This window comes from Pimephales promelas, chromosome 7 (assembly GCF_988280905.1).
Source record: "Pimephales promelas chromosome 7, fPimPro1.hap1.1, whole genome shotgun sequence".
NCBI lineage: Eukaryota > Metazoa > Chordata > Actinopteri > Cypriniformes > Leuciscidae > Pimephales > Pimephales promelas.
The window spans coordinates 15,426,780-15,442,602 of record NC_142775.1 but is presented as its reverse complement, the minus strand read 5'-3'; the positions used below and the strand labels follow the sequence as shown (position 1 = coordinate 15,442,602).

Genomic DNA, 15,823 nt, shown 5'->3' with positions numbered 1-15,823 from the left:
AGTGGGTGGAGTTCCTCCTTTTTGCTGCCCTTTTGGTGGCTGTCAGCATCATCTTTTCCATCATGGCCTATTTCTACACCTATGTGGATCCAGATCAGCTGGACAAGATTTTCAGAGAGGACGCAGACGACGAGAAAGTGGAAAGTTTAAATGGTATGAAAAACGAGGCGTTTTCCATGGCTGACAAGCCAAAGCAAACCAAGATGTAGCAAAATGGCTGTTTCATTATGATTCAAATCCATTTATTGTGATTAAGCTAAATTCTGCTTTTAATATGTTCCAAGGTCTTTGTGGCATTATGTTGAACTCTACTGATCAGGGATTGTAGTCCAGCTGATTTAAGAGAAATTTACTGTGTTGAAGGAATTATTATGGTTTTACATTATATATATCTAACTAAAAGTAAGTATCTGTTTTTGAGCAGTTATAAAACGTAATCTCTAAGAATGTGATGGACTTTACATAGACAACCATTGAAAGATTTGGGGTCGGTAAGATAATTAATGTTTTGAGATAAGACTCTTGCGCTCACCAAGGCTGCATTTGTTCAATTAAAAATAAGGGAAGAACTGTGAAGTTTTACAATTAAAAACTTTTCTTTTTAAATATATTTTAAAATGTAATTTATGTCTGTGATGGCAAAGCAAATGTTTTAGCAACGCCAGTCTTCAGTCACATGATCCTTCAGAAATCATTCTGATATGCTGATTGGGTGCTCCAGAAACATTTCAGTCACTTGTTGATGTTGTTGCAATAATGTAAAAGAATGTACAGTCATTTTTTGATCAGTTTAAAGAGACTGTGCTTAAAATATTCATTTCTTCAAAAAACTAAATCTTACTGACCTCAAACAATAGTGTATAAACTTCAGTAATTTCAATGCCTAAAACTATTAGTCCAACAATGCTATTTGCACATTTTAAAGCTCACATTTTTTTTTACATAATGTTTGTAAATCTTGCAGTATTAAGATGGGATTAGTTTTCTAATCTAAACGACAGTTTAACATCGTATGGCTATGATTTGATGTACTAATTTGGAAGGGATTGGAAAGGATAAACAAGAAATATTTGTGATGTAATTATGCATATAATTACAACAGAGCAGATTTTAGCATTTGATCCACCCCACCAACTGTTATTTTACCTGTTATTTTCCAAAAAAAAAAAAAAATCCATAATTATGTAGGAATTGAGAAATTTGGCTATTAAGTAAGTATTTGATGCAGATCAAATTAAATCAAGCGATGTGTTATGAAAAATATAAAATGCGTAACGCATGCAAAATGTAAACATCTAATCTTACTTCATATTTTACAAACAAATTATTTTGGGTCTGGAAAAAATTTTAAGTATTAAAATGGATTATGGAGTATTAAACAATTGATATGATTGTTTGTACAAAGACTCATTTAATAAAAAGTAATCAGCATGGGATCTTTTATTTATAAAATATACTGTTCATCTGGTATAAATTAAGACCGAAGTTCTCTTTGTCGGCACATGATTAGCCTTGTAACTTGAGCGATGACATCAGGGTGTACCAGGAACTCTAGCAAGTCATTGGTGGATAGGTGCATACTAGCAGCTCCATGTGCGGATCCTGAGCTTTCTATTTCCTGGTGTGCATGCTGACCAGATCTCTGACAAAATTCACTGTCACTTCCCTGTTCTGGTTGTGAGGGGTCATTGTAGTTGAAGGAAGATGTGTCCTTTGGGCAGATGCATTTAGGTTTCTGAGCCAAAACAACAGGAATGAGTTGAGGTCCGAAGGGAATGACAAAAGTGGATTCTGGAGTCTTTAACAGTCCACTGGAATCACGTTTTCCCGCCTCTGCTTTAGGTTGGTCTGCAAACAGGGACCGGCCTCCAGAGTCGTCTGTCCTCTTGTCCAGATGGGCCTTTACTGCTAGGTTCAAATACTGCATGTTTTCATCATGAGAAGAAACTCTGTCCTAAGACACAAAGATAAAAAAAAAAATGTGTAATTCTTTCACCTTTTGTACTTCCAAACCCATAATCAACCTGTTTCTCACACAAAACTATCATATGGCTTCAGAAGACTTGGGAGTTAACAAATCATATCACTGTCATTCTGCCCTGAATAGTCTCATTTTAAAAATAACTCATGGGTTTAAAATTGCATGTGTAAATATGAACTCATTATTCATGACATAAATATTCCCATAAGCTAGTCCTTTAATAAAACAAAAAAACTAATTTCAGATAAACATCAAATAAAATAATTAAGTTTCTAACATTCTCTTGTCCATCAAAACTTGGTTATAAACCTAATGTTTCCATATGATCCCTATTACAGATTCACATTTTATGAGGTCAGATCAACTGAGAAACTACATGGAATATTTACACATAAAGGGTCTCATTCATAAAAAATTCGTAAATATACGAGTAAATATGAAAGTGATTTGCGCGTAAAGAGACCTTCCCGAAAACTCTTCTCCTGATTCACAAATACTTTGTAAACGTCAGATGTGATAGTGAAATGTGTGTGTGTGTGTGTTAATGAATTCCAACCGGACGTAAATGGGATGTGCGTGCACGTTCATTCTCAATTACCATAAATCCCGCCCATTATATCCAACTGACATCTATATAGGCATATAATAACATGAATGCGAATGAAAAAGAAAGATTTCTCAGATGCAGAAATTGAAGTTTTATTATCAGAAGTTATTATCATTCAAAATGCCACATTTTATTTTCAAGCGTACATAGTGGTGTATAAGGTCCTAAAAAAGGAAGCATATTATAGATGCAGTTAATGGAGTTTCATTTGTCAATCGAACAGTCCCAGAAGTGAGAAGAAAATGGTTCAATATTAAGCTTGACAGGAAAAAACAAACGAACAAAAAAAAACGAATTAATTCACTTCGTAAAAATCGTATTCACACTGGAGAAGGACCGCCATCGATCACCAGATCTGCTATTTCTGGCTCTCATAATAAAAGTAAAAAGAAAAAACATATGTAATTACAATATAATATTTTTTTTCTAAAGCCTTATTAATGAGCAAATTGTTCGGATGTTAAGCGTACCGTTTACGCGTGGCTGGGAGCAGGTGTAGATTTCTTGCATACCAACTAACATTTGTAAAATACGAACATTTTAATGAATCCGAAAATTTACGCCAGAACCACTTCACACACAATTTACACAAAAATTCGTTCTGCTCGTGTTTCATGAATGAGACCCATTGAATTTTAAAAATATTAAAACGAAATGTCATTTTCTTTTATACATTACCATTCAAAAATGTGGGGTTGGTAAGATTTTATATTGTTATTAAAGAAGTCCCTTATGCTCACATTTACAGAATATATCATCAAAAAATTGTAATATTGTGAAATTACATTTTTAAAAACGTTTCTATTTTCTTACATTTTAAAATGTAATTTAAGGCTGAATTTTCAGCATCATTAAACCAATCTTTAGTGTTGCACGATTCTTCAGAAATAATTCTAAACTGCTGATTTGGTGTATACTTCTTAGAGCTTAATATTTTTATAAGAATACGATGGTGAACAAAATATATCGTTGATGTCCATGTTGTTTATTTCAACATGCAAATAATGAACTGAGCACAAGAACCCTCTGTAGAACAAAAGATTACACATTACATTTATCTTATTAAATTACAGAAACATTTTTTCAACATCTTCAAGGGGTTTGGTGCGAAACTTGGTTTTTGGTGAATTTTCACTGTTTTATTGAGATTTCAGGCCAGTTCTTCAATAAATCTTTAATGGACTGAGTACCTCAGTGGGATTGAGCCAGTGGTCGTCGTTGTCTAAGCTGGGGGCGCTCTTCAGGGCACACACAATGGTCTTAGTGAGAGCTTCTCCAACTCTGGCCTCATCGTCCATGTCCTACAGCAGGAAAAAAAGAAACCACATCATTTGCTTACATAATATGTAACTTTTTCTTAAGAACCTGATTGTAGATAGTATGAGTAGTAGGTTTGCTATGCATTATGGGATCATTTAATGCAAAGTGGATAGCAATCTCTCATCCTCTACAATTTAAGACCTTGGTGTTATTTTAGACAGCAGCCTGTCTTTTGAAAATCATATTTCCCATGTTACAAATACAGTAATATTCCACCTTGTTTGTCGATGTATGGAAAATGTTACCTACTGTCTTCATTATTGTAATGCACAAACAGGTGATTTTCCTACATGCTCAGAAAATGAGCTCAAGTTAGTCCAAAACTCAGCTGCTAGAGTTCTAACCAGGTCAAGGAAATATGATCATATCATCCCAATCTCATTATCTCTACACTGGCTAACTATTTAGTTCCATATCGATTATAAAATAGGCTATGTTTACCTATAAAGCCCTAAATGGTCTAGCTTATTTGAATTTAACCAGTCTTCTATCACGCTCTTTAAGGACACAAAGTTCTGTACTTTTGATAATAGCAACGATATCAAAGTCTACTGAAGGAGGTAGAGCTTTTACGCATTTGACTCCTAAACTCTGGAATAGCATTCCTGATAATGTTTGGTGCTCAGGCACTGTTTAGATCTAGATTAAAGACAAATCTCTTTAGCCACATAATACCTCACATAAACTTGTACTTCAATTATATCTACTGTAATGAAATCGTATCAAATACAGCTTTGGAATGATTTCAGGTGATGACAACTTGGATCAACATACAATATCCTTGTATTGTAATTAGGGCTGTCAAACGATTAATCGCGATTAATCGCATCCAAAATAGAAGTTTGTGTTTACATAGTATATGTGGGCGCACTGTGTATAATTATTTTACACACACATGCTTGTATATATTTAAGAAATATTTTCATGTATATACTGTATATAGATTTATATGTAATTTATATTATATATAAATATAAATATTTTACATATAAATATTTTTTTTCTTAAATATACATGCATGTGTTTATATATATATATATATGTATATAATAATTATACACAGTGCACCCACATATATTATGTAAAAAGAAACTTTTATTTTGGATGCGATTAATCATTTGACAGCCCTGATTGTAATATTATCATGATATTGTAATATTGATCTTATATTGTAGATATAATTGCAGTAATCTTAACTACATACATGAAGTTAACTAATGTACTATAGTATAGCTGTATATTACCTCCATAAGGACATTACTTTGATACACATCACTCGCTGATAAAAGAATGTTATTTCTAAATTTGACAAGGAAACTATAAAGCTTACAAAAAACAACAGAAATAAATCATAGTCATAAAGGCAAAAGTGTCTTACTATTTCAATCCAGGAATTCACACTGACAGTCACTGGATCCACAGACTCCACATAGTGCCACCAGTGTCTGGGGACAAACAGAACCTGTGAAACACAACAGCAGTCAGTCAATACTATGATATACGATATTCATAACATGTCAAACAATGACCTGCATATAATTTATCCTCATATATCATTAAAAAAAAAATCATGAATTTTTTCACTTTCCCATCAAATAATCGTGAGCGTCATCTTCTCAGTTCTCGCGCATGTGTCATGGCGCTCTCGTGAACTCACTCAGAGGCCATACAGAAGAAAATGAATAGTTGAATAAAGTCGTTATTTTAGGGTTTTTTTTCTGCGCACAAAAAGTATTCTCGTCGCTTGAGCCACTGTAGTCACTTGCACTATTTAATTTTTAACAATGTTTTACTAACTTTTCTGGAGCGGCAGAATGAAATTGCGTAGAAGGCTATGGGGAAGTGAGACAGCTCGAAAGTCTTGCGGGGTTGAATGGAACAACATGAGGGTGAGTAATTACTGACAGTTTTCATTTTTTGGGTGAACTAATCCCTTCAACTCCAAAAATGTGTGTAAAACCTGATGATCATGTTCTTCAGCATGATTTGAGAATGATCCAAAGAGAAGCTTTTCATTCAGCGGAAGCAAGATCATCTGTCTTTACAAAGAAGTCACATGCTCAGTGTCACAAATTTGACCTAGAAATAGTGCATGGTTATGGTTATCCTTGTAATTAATTACCTTTTGCTGGTCCAAGATTATGGAACAAGAACATAATGGTTAGGTCTTTGTAACATAATGGTTAGGTCTTAGGTCTTTGTGGTTAGGTCTTTACAGTCACAACTGTTCTCTCCTGCATTTTTAATACATTATATTGAAGGGTGTTTTATTGGTTGTGGTTCTGTTGTCTTTTTTTATTATATTTATTCTTTTTTGTTTATATTATTTGTAATTTACAGCACTTTGGAGTTGTCTTGCAGCCTGAAAGGTGCTATCTATTTAAACACATATACTGTGTGTGTGTGTGTGTGTGTGTGTATACAAAGTATATATATATTCATCTCAGAGATTTGGACCAAACTACACTCTATGCACAGTTGTAACGTGCACATTGAAATACTATTTACCACAAGGTGGCAGCTGTGCTCTCTATATAACATCACATCATTTGGGTCATAAAAAAAAAATCTATATCCTACCAATATTTTATTATTATTTATAGCAATATTCTCACATACAGTATTTTTAAATCTAAGCAATCTCTCTATAACAACAAACATTCAGCTAAAATCAGATTCATGAAAAAGAAAACCAACACTGAGTTAGTGTTCATGAAACAAACTGACATAAAAACATAAGTTAAAGTGGCACTTGTTTCTTTATTATTAATGACAAAATATCACAGTAAAGTTTAGTAATTTTATGAGCTTTTGTCTTTTAAAATTTTTTTTTTTAGTTTTAGTAATAGTAGAACTTTTAATAGAACTCAATTTGATTTCAGTTCGTTTAAGATGTTGTTTTTTTTTACCTCTAGCATTCCAGAACTCGAGGTACATTGTAAGTCCCTTGTTTTCCCCAAGTGTTTGCAGGGAGAGCTAGTGGAGCAGCGTTAGCGGTCTCACAAAATGGAAGTTTGTGTCTCCCGTCTTCATTAGTATGCTGTGAAAAGTGTGAGTGCTCCCGCAGAGTACGCTCACAGTGTTGGACTGCCACTAATTGCCTTGCCACCGTCTCGCCTCTCAAAGAGCTTGATCAGAGAGGTTTCACACACGCTGTTGGAATCTGAAGGAGGAGGATGTGCTACAAAACATGCACGCGGCTTTATTCGGCTGCTGCTGTCTGATTCATCAACGCGTCGTTAAAATGTACACATAAGAGAACTGTTGTAATACAGGATCCAAAAAGACACTCGGTTTGTAAACGTACCATCCATGACATCATTTGATGGTAATTTATTGACAAATCTCGACTTAATTGCACAACTGTACACACTAGATTTCCTATGCGATATCTGGGATTTAAAGGTGGCATATGTAATAATTGAGGTAACAATATACGAAAAATTAGCTACACGCATCAAAAGAATGAGAAGAAATAAGTGCAAAGATGTCATTAAAAAACTGACAAGTTATAGTGCTGCCGAGATATTAACCTGAATTAGCATGCTAAATTACTAGCCCCGGCCCGGCAGGTATCGTAATACCAGTTCCGGCCATGGGAGGCGGTATGCGGACGGGCAACGTTAGCACCAGCCAAACTGCAATAGACGAGTGAGTCGCGCTCGCGCCGGCCGGCTTGTGTGTACTTGAACCTGATGTCAGTCGTGTGGAAATACAGCCAATTACTACATTTCAGTTCAGGGAAGAGTTCAAAAAATGATTGGTCGACATTATGCATGAGGAATACATTTTGGTAAGTTGTAGCATACTGTATCTTTCACCAGTGTTCGTGTTCTTTTTCAAGCTAGTAGAGACGATCGGTTCACGTGCGCTAGGGATCTGTAGTGTAACATGTACAAGCGCCAAAACGGTATTTATTCTTTGAATTGCGTAATATAATTGACAGAATCTGAGAGCTTAACTAACCTGCTTGCTAAGTGTCAATTGCGTGTGTCTCACGGTGAATTCACGGCGCTAGCTTGATCAACATCAGCGAATGCTGTCTGTCAAATTAATTCACTAACAATAAAAGTGTAATATGAACAAAACGAATACCATAAACTTCAAATAATTGCCCAAGCTTTTATTTTCCCATACCGTCGAAATGCACCAGCTTGTTTTTGAGATCTATGAGGCGGTCTTCATCATTTAGTGTTGAGATTCATAGTGTTTAGTTTAGTTCACTCTAGTGTTTTGTTCATTGAGTCTCTGATCTCTAAAAATCTCCATATGTTCCACGTGAAACTGCGGTCTTCCAACCTTTTACTATCATGTCAAATGATTTGAATAACATGCGCGATGGTAGGAGCACAAGTCATTTTTTGGAGGTATACTGCCCCCATCTGTTATGGAATATGGAGTAGGATTTGATTTATGATGTTAGATGGCACCTTTAAACAAGCCCTCTTTCGCTTGCAAACAACTTATGACAACACATTTGAAATTACCTTTGTAGGCAATATAATTTGTGATACATTAAAATGTAATTTTATTGTAAATAATATAATATTAAAAATATCAGAATTGTTTAATGCATGAATGCTAAAGGAAAGGCAGCCAACAAATGTCCAGAACATCTTTAATAGTGTTTAAAAAGGTTTTTTTTAATACTTTTTTTAAAAATGTGGCAAGATTAGTGGTCTTAAAACAGATTGACATGGATTTTTTTTAAGTGGACACAGTGAATGTAGTACTAATCACAAAGGATAAAAATACTGTACTGTGTCTGTGACCGTAAAATAATGTAATTGTGTCTCGTATGACTATACAAGCTGTATACACAGAGTTGTAAGATAAAGATAAATATTGTGCACCTTTTACGTCGCCATGTTGGATTAATGTTGCCATAAAATTATGATTTAATAATGAGTAAAATGTAACCCCAGTGTAATTTTAATTAGGGCTGTCAAGCGATTAATCGCGATTAATCGCTTCCAAAATAAAAGTTTGTGTTTACATAATACAGTATATGTGGGTGCACTTTGTATAATTATTTTATATATATAAATACACACACATGCTTGCATATATATTTAAGAAATATTTTCATGTATATACTGTATATAGATTTATTTATAATTTATATTATATATAATTATTTTATATAGAAATAATATTTTAAATATGAAATGCATGTGTATTTATATATATATACAAAATAATTATACACCCATATCTAATGTAAACACAAACTTTTATTTTGGATGCGATTAATCGCAATTAATCGTTTGACAGCCCTAATTTTAATATAATTTCTATAACATTAATTAAATTTAATTAGCTTATAATTTTCATTTCACTTCACATTTGTGCTATACAGTACTATTCTAAATGTAGTAAATCTAGTAAAAATAAAATCTAGTAAAATCTTCAAAATCTAGTAAAAATAAAGAATTAGTAGCCTGGACAAAATTTAAAAAAAAAAAACAAATCATACAGGCCTACCTGACCAGGCTCCAGAGTAACGGTATGGACTCGAGCTCTTTTGAATGCTGGGAACTTTTTCAGGTCTGGATGGACCACGCTGACCTTGCTGAACACGCTAGACTCCTCGTATGGGATACGTGTTGGGTAGAGGCAGGGTGTGTCATCGGGAGGGAAGAGATGCCAGCGTTTCCTGGTGAAAGAATGACTTTGTGATTCCACTTCAGTTGAAGGTCAAATTCTCAACGAGTTCTAATAACGAGTTGCTTATTAGTATGATAATATGTTTATTTTTTTATAGTGCCTTTCAAGAACCCAAGGTCGTTTCACAAAAAAAAAAAAAATAAAATACAAATAGTAGACAGACAAAAGAAACATGCAGTCAGCTTATTAGGCTATCAAGCGAACAAGAAGTGAAGAGAAGAGAAGAGGATGGATACAACAATGAACATAAGTCAAAGATGACAAACATATAAATCTTTTTTGCAAAATATATATTTCGACAAAAGAATAGAATTAAAGATTTATTGAGCATGGTAAAGATATGAGTTTTACATTTTGATTTGAAGATTTATACGTTTTCAATGGCACAAAGATTGGGGGGCAGCTTATTCCATAGGCCTACAACACTAAAAGCCCACCAACAGTATAGTATAAACTTGGGGGCGACAAGTAAATTGTCGTTGCTAGATCTAAGAGGCTAAGAAGGAAGATATGGTTGCACGAACTCATGCTATTTATTAGTACTTATAAAGCACATATTAATACTTTATTCTGCATGACCATATTCTACATCCCTTGATCCTACTCAATACCTAAACTTAACAACTACCTTACTAACTATTAATAAGCAGTAATTATGAGGCAAAAGTCATAGTTAATAGTTAGTTAATAGTGAGAATTGGATCCTAATTAAAAGTCTGACTATATTTCACTGTATTATTTGGGAACACTTTACTTGAAGGGGTGTGCATTAGACTAACATGACACGTTCATAATCATGACATGACATGTCAGGTGGTTGGTTTTGACATTGGCTGTCATGAAGCCATTATAACTCTTTCAATTAGTACCACTGCAGTTGAGGTCACAAAAAAAATTCATGACACACTTATAATGGACTTATGACAGCCAATGTCAAAGCCAACCACATGACAGCTTAACTAAATTCAAGACATATGTCATGTCATGGTTATGAAGGTGTCATGTCAGTCTTATGAACACCCCTTCAAGAAAAGTGTTACCTTTCATGGTATTATAGAAAGTTTCACCACAGCCACATTTTTTTTTTTTTTGCCATAGATTATATTTCCCCTGTATGCTGCCTGTCATGTCACAGCAGTGCTAATCAAACAACTGCGATTGAGACAAATGGGAATTCTAATGGTTAGCTTTCAGTTGTCAGGACGTCAGTTTCTAGAGGAATTTTCAGCATGTAGGTTGCATTGCTACCGATGACAGCCAAGCAACTGCCATTGAGATGAATGGGAATGCTTACGGATGAGCTAGTTTTCTCAAAGTGTTATGGGTCTACTTGCAAGAGGTATTATACAGTATTGTGATTTCTGTGGCAGGCCATCTTGACAAGAGGAGTCTCAAATTACAGAGACAAGACAAGCTCCACAGAGAGATAAGATGGAGGAAGAGGTTCTTTGTTGTCAGATTCGCTTCTCTCGATGGAGCAAATAACATATCTCAATAGCTGTTCACATCACTACACTTTGATTCGCTCTTTCGGATGCAGAAGAAAAATGGCTTTCTTTCAACAGCTCAGGATTGGATCAGGAAGCCTAACATAAGATGAGATACAGCTCTTGTCAATATTTGTAGAAATCACATGGTGTTCTTCTAAACCATGTTCATAGAATAAACCAAATTGGCAGTTTTGCCTGAGGCTTACGATAGCTGGTCATCAAAAACTAGTTTCATCTCACATCAAACCATAAAATCAGAAGGGGTTATACAAGTGCAGGAAAATACAATAACATAGTTGTGTTATGGGTTCTTTTTATTAAATGGTGACATTCACCCACTATAATTGATTTTGAGGAGCATTTACGAGGGCATATTGTTTCTAACATGTCAAAAACTTCAACTGAATCTATTACCAAGTACATGACAGAAATTGCTAAAATAGGCATCATGAGAAATCGCACCTGTCTCTGTCACAGTAAATAGCAAAAAAGGTTTAAATCTAACATTCTCTGACTGACTTTTAAAAAACATGGACTGGATGTCTTTGCTATTAAAAATCATATTTATTATTTGAAGTAACACTGAAATAAAATAAAATATTAGTATTAAAATTAAATACTACAAAAAAAAATACAAAAATACAATACAAATACAAAAAAAAATAATTGAAAAACAAACAAAATTTTGAAATGCGCCTTATCAATTAACTGGAATAAAATAAGTTTAAGCTGAAGCACTAAAACGACAAAAAATCCTAATAATCCTTTAGGAGAGTGTATATAAACTAATAAAAATGACAAAAGCACATAAGTAACATGAAAACTGACAATACAAAATATTCACTAATACTAAAATAACACTGACTGAAATGTAATAATCTTAGTAAATTGAATCGTTGCTAATATCTCAGGCTTGTTTGCTACAAAACCTGGTAATGTCAATGATGGCAATGATGTTGTGAGTCAATCTTTAAAATCAACCCCATTGGCTGGTTTTATGAAATCTAGTGTCAAAAAATCTTGGTTTTGTTTTAGAAAGTAACTTAAAAATGGATAGGCAAATCAACTCAGTTGTGAGAACCATTTTATTATGTACGGCTTTTAGCTAAGACTAAACCTTTTTATCAGGTCCAATCTTGAGAAAGCAATTACTGCTTTGGTCTTCACACAAATGGACTCTCTTTTTTATGGTATTGATGCTAGATCACTAGCCCACTTACAGAAAGTCCAAAATGCACCAGCTAAAAAAAAAAAAAAAAATTACTCTGTTAGTTATGCCCCTTTTAATCACATTGAAATGGCTGCCTGTATGTATAGACTTATGTATAAGATTCTTCTACTTGTTTTTAAGGCTTTTTACAATCAGACAACTTTGTGCATGTCCAACATATTGTCAATACTCCCCCCAGATCCTTGAGATCAGAGAATCAGCATCTTCTATGTGTCAGCATCTTCTATGTGAAGCCCGTGTTTCAATAAACTGTGCTATATAAGAATGAATAAACGAAATTAAAAAACAAAATTTTCTGACCCTGGTTCTTACCTCCCTTGGATCTGGAACACAAGATTGCAACCATATGAGTCAAGGTGACATGGAGTGTTAGCACCCCATGTGCCAATCCAAAGTGTGCTGTCTCGACCATCTCGGCCAGCAAAGCCAAAGTCAGACCACATCACATCCTGCAGTTAAAATGTTTGTGTTTACAAAGAGCAGAAAACAACTTGATGTCAATTCTTTTCAATATAACAAACAAGAAACACTCAGAGATGCTACCCTTGAAGGGAGATAATGGAACCATTACTATGTCCAGAGGACTGTAAATGAGATGGTATGTAATCAAGCCCTCAGCAATGTTTAAATTACCCTATTCATCATTTAAGAGAGGCCCATGTCTGCTCCCGGTGCCCTAGCTGGCAGGGTGAATATTGCTACCTCATAAGCATTTATTATGATTTATAAAAACTGAATGCTAGAAACAAACATTAGGTTATTGTTCCCTTGGCTGAGGAAAACAAAAACAAAATAAATTGGCACAAAATATCATTAAATGTCTACAGAATGACAATGATGTGCCATAGGATATGTTTTACTGAAATGGTAAAACCGCAAGTACTGATGAATTGCTGATATCCGTTATTATTACAAGTGTAACTTGTGATACATTTTCATGAGATGTTATTAACAACTCTAGGCTAATAAAGAGTTTCAGAGAGCTCATAAAATAAAGGTAATCATCCTCGGGAGACAAAGCAATAGATACTAATGAATATTTGACTGTGTTTATTGATCAAAGCTGATGTCATTGACGTGCCCTGTGTGCTGTAGAGCGCCACTTCATGAAAAATTGGTCGCTCTCGAGCATAACTGGCATGCGGAAAAAGGGAAATGGGTTAATATGGTGCTTGATGAGGTCTGAGAGCATGATTGATGGTGAGAGGAAACTAAAAGAGTAGTGTCTCATCCATTTATTTTATTCAAATGGAGCTCACTTTAGGAAAACTAGATTTTTTTTAACTAGAATTTGTGATGCAAAATGTATCATCATAATCGTATCTTTTAATCCATTATACGAATACATAATACTATATATTGTATAATAATAATTGTAATAATGTTGTATTAGTAGTATTAAATATCTGAAAAATATGAAAATAGGAATTTACAAGGTTTACCTGAAAGATGGCAGGTTTGTCCTGAAAAAGCTGGGCAATGTACTTGTAATCAGCATAAGCCCAGAATTCCTTGCAGTGATAGTCAGAAAATGGCCCATCAAGTGATTCACCCTCATTGGCAGTCCAAGACAGAAACTCTTTAACAGTTGCTTCAATGTAGGAGCACTCCGTTTCAAAAAGAGGAGCTGGTGCAAACAAAGTGAAAAAGACTATCAGAGAAAGAGAACAGAGATTTTAAGCAGGTTTATTCAAAATGCATGAACTGGAAAAGCCTTTGATAATGTGAAATTATTTTAGGCACATTAACTGGTAAGAGGCAACATATATTAAAATGGTTTACTTTGCATATTATAGCATGTTATCAGTTTGTTTGATTTCAAGTCATAAAAAACTGCAAGTATAACTATCACTGAAAATTGTTGGTTAAAATAGTTGGTAACTCTTTACAATAGTTACAATTAGTTAATGTATTAACTAACAATAAGCAATACAGTTGTTAGTGTATTAGTTGATAAAAAATATAACATACATATAAAATTAATATTACAATAATGCTATTCATTGTTTATTCATGTTAGCTCACAGTGTATTAACAAATATGAATAAGCACTGTAGAAGTATTGTTCATTCTAAGTTCATGTTAACTAAGGTAGTTAACTAATTTGTAAGTGTAACCAAATAGTTTTAGAGCTATAGTGTTGTCACAATCCTGTCTCTGCTTTTCACCTGCATTTCCCTTTAGCAAAAAGCTAAAACAGCCTTCATGGATTGTTGCCATTGGTTTGCCAGAAGTGCCAAAGGCATTTACACATGTAATGGTAAAATTCCTGTTGTAACCAAAATTTTCTGCAGGCACATTATTACCATATTCCAAATCCACAAATTCCAAATGCACCTTAGGATAGAGGGCATGTTCTTACAGAAACAAATGTGTTTTATGTTGACATTGTAGTGAACAAGCACTTCCTTTTTGGCACTTCCTTTTTTAATATGGAATCGAACCCACTCTGTAAGGCAAGTTGACAGGTCATCCACAGTCCAGTGTAATGCTGGCCAGTCTTTGGTCATGTTCAGGAACATAACATAGTAATGAATGTATGTTACTCATGAAGTAAATGTATTCATTTATCTATTTTACAAAATTATTATGCTTTTTACACCACCTTCAGAAAGTATTCACATTGCGAACATATATAGTGTGATTTCTCAAGACAGTTGTCTACCTCACCAAAGATTGTAAAAACAAAGGGGAGGAATACTCTTGAGAAATACTACATGGGTGTTGTCTCTTCGCAAGTAACTAGACAACATTATAGTGTTTCTTGGGATACCTATTCCTGGAAATCTACCTTCCTTGGATTTAACTCCAACCCTCTTCTAAAACACCTACCCATCATTTAAATTTAGAAAATTGAATATCCTGATTATGTTTAAAAAATATGTTGTGGACAAATGCAGTTATGAGCTTCCTGTTTAATGTTTGTGGCTTACCCATATCCTCATTCCTTTTTCCAATACGGAATCGTACCCTCTCAGTAAGGCAAGTTGACAGGTGCTCCACAGTCCAGTGTAATGCTGGCCAGTCTTTGGTCATGTTCAGGAACACAGCTGGTTTTTGTAGAAACTGGACAATCCTCCTCGCCTCTTCTGGGGTGAAAGGTTTCGAAGCCATTCTACAGAAAAGCATAAGACGAGGATGATTAAGATAAGTAGATTCTGTCTTACAACACATATTCAGTGGTTTAACAATAAACCACTCAGATCATGAACATATATCACAGTGATTGATTGTGATGAAGACAATCACAAAGTCAAAACCATAATCACAGTCAAATCAATAGAACTGACACTCACTACTTGTGCATCATCTGTTTAAAAGTTAAATTTTTGCATCTACACACATGTAAACTCAACTAAAATCCATTTTCCAGCTAGTAAACAAAACTCACGTGAGACGTACCAGTGTTTTTTTTCTCACAACACATGGAACACGAAACTACGGCCATGTTGGCTCCACAGAGGAGCTGAAGTCCCCTTAAATTGATCAAAAATATGATCCAACATGGAGAACAAAGACGTTCAGTT

The 15,823-nt window shown here is 34.3% G+C and overlaps 2 protein-coding genes across 7 annotated transcripts in view; one reads left to right on the top strand and one right to left on the bottom strand.

Annotated features, from left to right (window-relative positions):
* The window catches only part of slc15a2 (solute carrier family 15 member 2), a 16,707-nt gene extending 15,276 nt beyond the window's left edge, over nucleotides 1–1,431 (top strand). Inside the window, exon 23 of the mRNA XM_039685629.2 lies at nucleotides 3–1,431. Coding sequence (XP_039541563.2) covers nucleotides 3–209 — 207 coding nt within the window. The 3' untranslated portion in view covers nucleotides 210–1,431. The remainder of the gene's footprint in view (nucleotides 1–2) is intronic.
* Nucleotides 521–15,823, bottom strand: hspbap1 (hspb associated protein 1). 6 transcript variants are annotated; one of them, XM_039685635.2, is made up of 8 exons: nucleotides 15,699–15,823; nucleotides 15,230–15,411; nucleotides 13,739–13,923; nucleotides 12,609–12,745; nucleotides 9,393–9,564; nucleotides 5,287–5,370; nucleotides 3,779–3,889; nucleotides 521–1,954 (listed from the first exon to the last, which is right to left on the bottom strand). In XM_039685635.2, exons 2-8 carry the CDS (start codon nucleotides 15,408–15,410, stop codon nucleotides 1,475–1,477), a joined length of 1,350 nt encoding a protein of 449 aa, XP_039541569.2. In that variant the 5' UTR covers nucleotide 15,411; nucleotides 15,699–15,823; the 3' UTR covers nucleotides 521–1,474. The 6 variants fall into 6 exon arrangements, with proteins under 6 accessions (XP_039541569.2, XP_039541568.2, XP_039541567.2 ...); XM_039685634.2 differs by having other exon boundaries at nucleotides 15,688–15,752; XM_039685633.2 differs by lacking the exon at nucleotides 15,699–15,823 and adding an exon at nucleotides 15,593–15,688.